Source organism: Aplysia californica, unplaced genomic scaffold (assembly GCF_000002075.1).
Source record: "Aplysia californica isolate F4 #8 unplaced genomic scaffold, AplCal3.0 scaffold00002, whole genome shotgun sequence".
NCBI lineage: Eukaryota > Metazoa > Mollusca > Gastropoda > Aplysiida > Aplysiidae > Aplysia > Aplysia californica.
In genome coordinates this window covers 3,141,517-3,145,226 of record NW_004797272.1, presented here as the reverse complement: position 1 = coordinate 3,145,226, position 3,710 = coordinate 3,141,517, and the positions used below count along the sequence as shown (strand labels likewise).

The 3,710-nt window shown below is 42.9% G+C and overlaps 1 protein-coding gene across 1 annotated transcript in view; it reads left to right on the top strand.

Annotated features, from left to right (window-relative positions):
* Positions 1-1,061: 1,061 nt before the first annotated feature.
* LOC101859283 (rho-related GTP-binding protein RhoN) overlaps positions 1,062-3,710 on the top strand; it is a 61,011-nt gene continuing 58,362 nt past the window's right edge. The window contains exons 1-2 of the mRNA XM_005089011.3: positions 1,062-1,750; positions 3,027-3,476. Of these exons, the coding sequence (XP_005089068.1) occupies positions 3,234-3,476 (243 nt within the window). The 5' untranslated portion in view covers positions 1,062-1,750; positions 3,027-3,233. The remainder of the gene's footprint in view (positions 1,751-3,026; positions 3,477-3,710) is intronic.

Below are 3,710 nucleotides of genomic sequence, written 5' to 3'. Positions count from 1 at the left end.
TTTAACTTGTCAAAACAATGGCAAGACCTTTAAGCTTTATAAACTTTTTGAACTTTCAAACGAGATATTATTTTTACTTCGACGCTCTATTTATTTTATGCAGTATTGCTTAAGAAGCACGTCCTGCTCATATGGATTTAATTTTGTTCCGCTGTTCCATCCCCTACATATAGATAGGCCCCAAAGTATAAAAACCTAAGTAATCAACAAGCACAATAAAAGTAGAAGTAGGATTTCTACACAAAAACAGCAGAACCTCTGCCCACTTGTAGTACCGCACATGTTACACCAACAGCAGCCAACTGGTCGGAAATTGCATTTATTTCGCATGAGGAGATCAAGAAAAAAATCCAAACAACACGATGAGTGATTGTTATATTTTGTTTGAAAACGTTCCAAGCTAGCCTATCTCTGGACCTCGTTGAGGAGACCACCCTTCTTCTTTTTCCTCGTGAAGTCCCAGATTTCTCTCTACAAAGTCACCAAAGATGACGTCAAACCGCAAAAAAAAAACCCCAACCCTACACCAGACGGACTGTTTTATTGGTCCCTTTGCAGCTACCGGTCTCACGGTGAGAGAGCATAAAATCTGTGGTTGCTCACTTGCGTGAAATCAGAGTTGTTAAGTACATAAAAAGTCACCGGTGCGGAACAAGCTTTGAGGGTGCGGCCGTTGCAAGAGCTTTCAAAGTGACCTCTTGTGGGTTACCGTTGAAACCGGCCCCGGCAGTGCCAGAATGTTCCTGTAGGCCTAGCTATATCATGCCTTGGCTGTTTCAACGTCGGACACGGTTCTATATTTACATCCGACACAAGCAAATAGCACGCACGAGGTTTTCTTTCCATTTCATTCACAAGTTGCCGAGGCGCAACCTGTGGGAAAAGTTCGGCTAACAAAGTTTGGGTAAAAACTGACTGTGAAACTGGGCTATCATTTTCATTCATTGACAAATGCGATAGCCTGTTTTGTTTATCAGTGTAACGGTGCACAGGCGCAGAGAGGGCCAACAAACGAGGCCAGAGCGGACGAGCTGTGTGGCGAGGGGAGGTAAGAGTTTGCAGGCCTAGGCCTACCACCACACGAGATTCTACCACTTGCCACAGTGCGCCTTTTCTCCCAGTAGATCTACTTCGCACTTGTTTGAGAAGTTTGTGGTTGACGGCTGCAACTGGGTATGGCACGGGTGTGCCTTTGGTAGTCACTGGAATGCGACGTGGACTGTAATCCCTCAAGGGGCTGTCATGTGGAACCACAGCGGTTGAGAAGAAGGGGAGGGCAGAGATTTGGGCGATCTTCCCAGCCGTGTCGCGAACGCAAACCGTCGCTAGCTTTGAGGTCGCAAGTTGGAGAAACGGGTCTGCTTCATTCACGCGACACACAGCGCCTGCCATTCACAACGGGCCGTGACTTCGCCTTGCCGTGGTATGTGTGAATATTTGGGGCCTAGGCTTGGCACAAGTTAGTTGCACACGCATTCCGGCACAACACCGGCAACGATATTGCTACTGCATTGTGAACACGGAAAGAAAGTGGACGAAACGATTGGACTAGAAAGTGAAAACTTGTGCTTGTCGAGTTTTTAGTGGTACCGTATATTCTCGAAATTTAGAGAGGATACAAGTTTAGTAGGCCTACTGTTGAAAGAAACGTTCATTACAACCAACCACGTTTCATTGAGGATTTTACTCCTGTTTAACTCGACTGAGACTGACAGACCCGTCGTGAAATTGAAAGGAGATCATTCACAAGGTAGGCCCAATATCGCATGGTTCCAGAAAAATTATTTAGATCTAGATCTAGATTAGATCTAGATCTAGATATCTAGAATCTAGATTCTAGTCTTTTGTCGACTTATTAAACGAATGTTGACGTCATTCGTGAAATTTTAAGGACATAATATGAACATAAAGAGTAGGTTATAATCTGTCAACTGGCCACTCCCCTTTTTGTCAACCACCCCCCCCTTTTCCTCGATGATGCAAGATGCAACAACTTCTGTTCCAACTGATCACTGATCATCATCTTTATAATCTCCGGCTTTATCTGTTACATTCTTGAATCCCTTCCCGGTACTGCCGGTAGTTGTTTTTATGGCCTATCTATAACCGTTAATTAATTTAGGCTTTAGATCTACTAGGATCTGGATCTAGATCTAGATTCTTGATCTAAACTGATGTAGATCTAGATCTAGATTAGATCTAGTCTAGATTCTAGATCTACTAGATCTAGAATCTAGAATCTAGAATCTAGATTCTAGATCTAGAATCTAGAATCTAGATCTAGATGTAGATGTCTAGATCTAGATCTAAATCTAGATCTAATCTAGATATATCTAGAATCTATCAACTTTTGTGATCGCTCTGAATGTCCTCAAACGTGTCTCTTTTTTTCTATGCTGTTGTCAGTTACTTTTCTTTTGTTTTTGTTCTTTGGAAATGTTCACTCGTGTCCAAACGGGCTCTTTTTATCGTCTTACCGATTATTACGTGGCATACTGTTACTAGGCTTAGAATTTTCAATATCTTGATAACCGGATTTATCTGTCTTTACTTGAACCGATGATCGGGGTGAATTACTCAATCGCAATCTTTCCGAGGTTAAGAAACAATTAATGGGACTCTTTCTATTTATACAGATGTGCTCATCTTTTTTAGTTTGTTTGTTTGCTTGTTTGTTTATTCCTGTTGTAATGTAGGACTAGACAATCTAGATTCTATGTATAGACCTATTAGGCCTATCACAAATAGCCTGGATTTCGTTTAAGTTTTATTGCATGAATATTTGTTTTTAACCACTGTGTGTAGTAAGTAGCAAGCAGCTAGTCAACCCACTTCGAATACACATGTTGCATTTGGCCCTGTATAAGTGCCACGTTATGAAAAGCGGTTCAAGTTTTGTTCCGAGAAATTGACGCGTATTATTCATTCACAAAACAAGTTGCCTGTTTAAAACTGTCGTCAAAAATGTCCGAAATCACAGTCAAATTTCACCATTTTGAAAAAATTATGTCTCTTCTTTCTTAAAGGTGAAGGAAGTAACTTGTAAGGCGAACTTCCTGTGCCTCTCCCAGCAACAAATGTTGCCAAGAAAAAGAGGAAGAGGAAAAAAGTCACTTCGGAATTTACACAACAAGGGCTAGACCATCGCTGCGTCCATCACTCAGGTCATCGAACGTGATTGGTGTGGATTTGATTAACATCTTGAGGACTCCGTGTTTTTTGGGACATTCTCCATGAAAGATAAAAAGTGCACAGACTTCGTATTCATGCCCCTCAAAGACGGGGGGCGACCCTCCCCCAGGGGGGAAGGGGGATCCAAAGACAAAGGCGCGGCCGCCGCCGCCTCGGGTTCGGATAGCAATCTGGCTGCCTCGGGGGGCGGCACGGAGGTGCGCTCCAAAATCGTGGTCGTTGGTGCGTGCGGCTGCGGCAAGACGTCGCTCATTCACAGATACGTCAGGGATGCTTTCACTGAGGTAAGTTAACATAGGACGATGATGATGATGATGATGATGATGATGATGATGATGATGATGATGATGATGGTGATGATGATGATGATAGTATTATCAACAAATACAGCAACAACAACAACGATCAACAATAACAACAACAAGGGGGGAAGGAAGAAAGAAGAGGGACTTGGGGGGAAAGAGAAGAGAGAAAAAGAAAAGAGGGGTGAGGAGAAAGAGAGACCAGAGAGAAGAGAG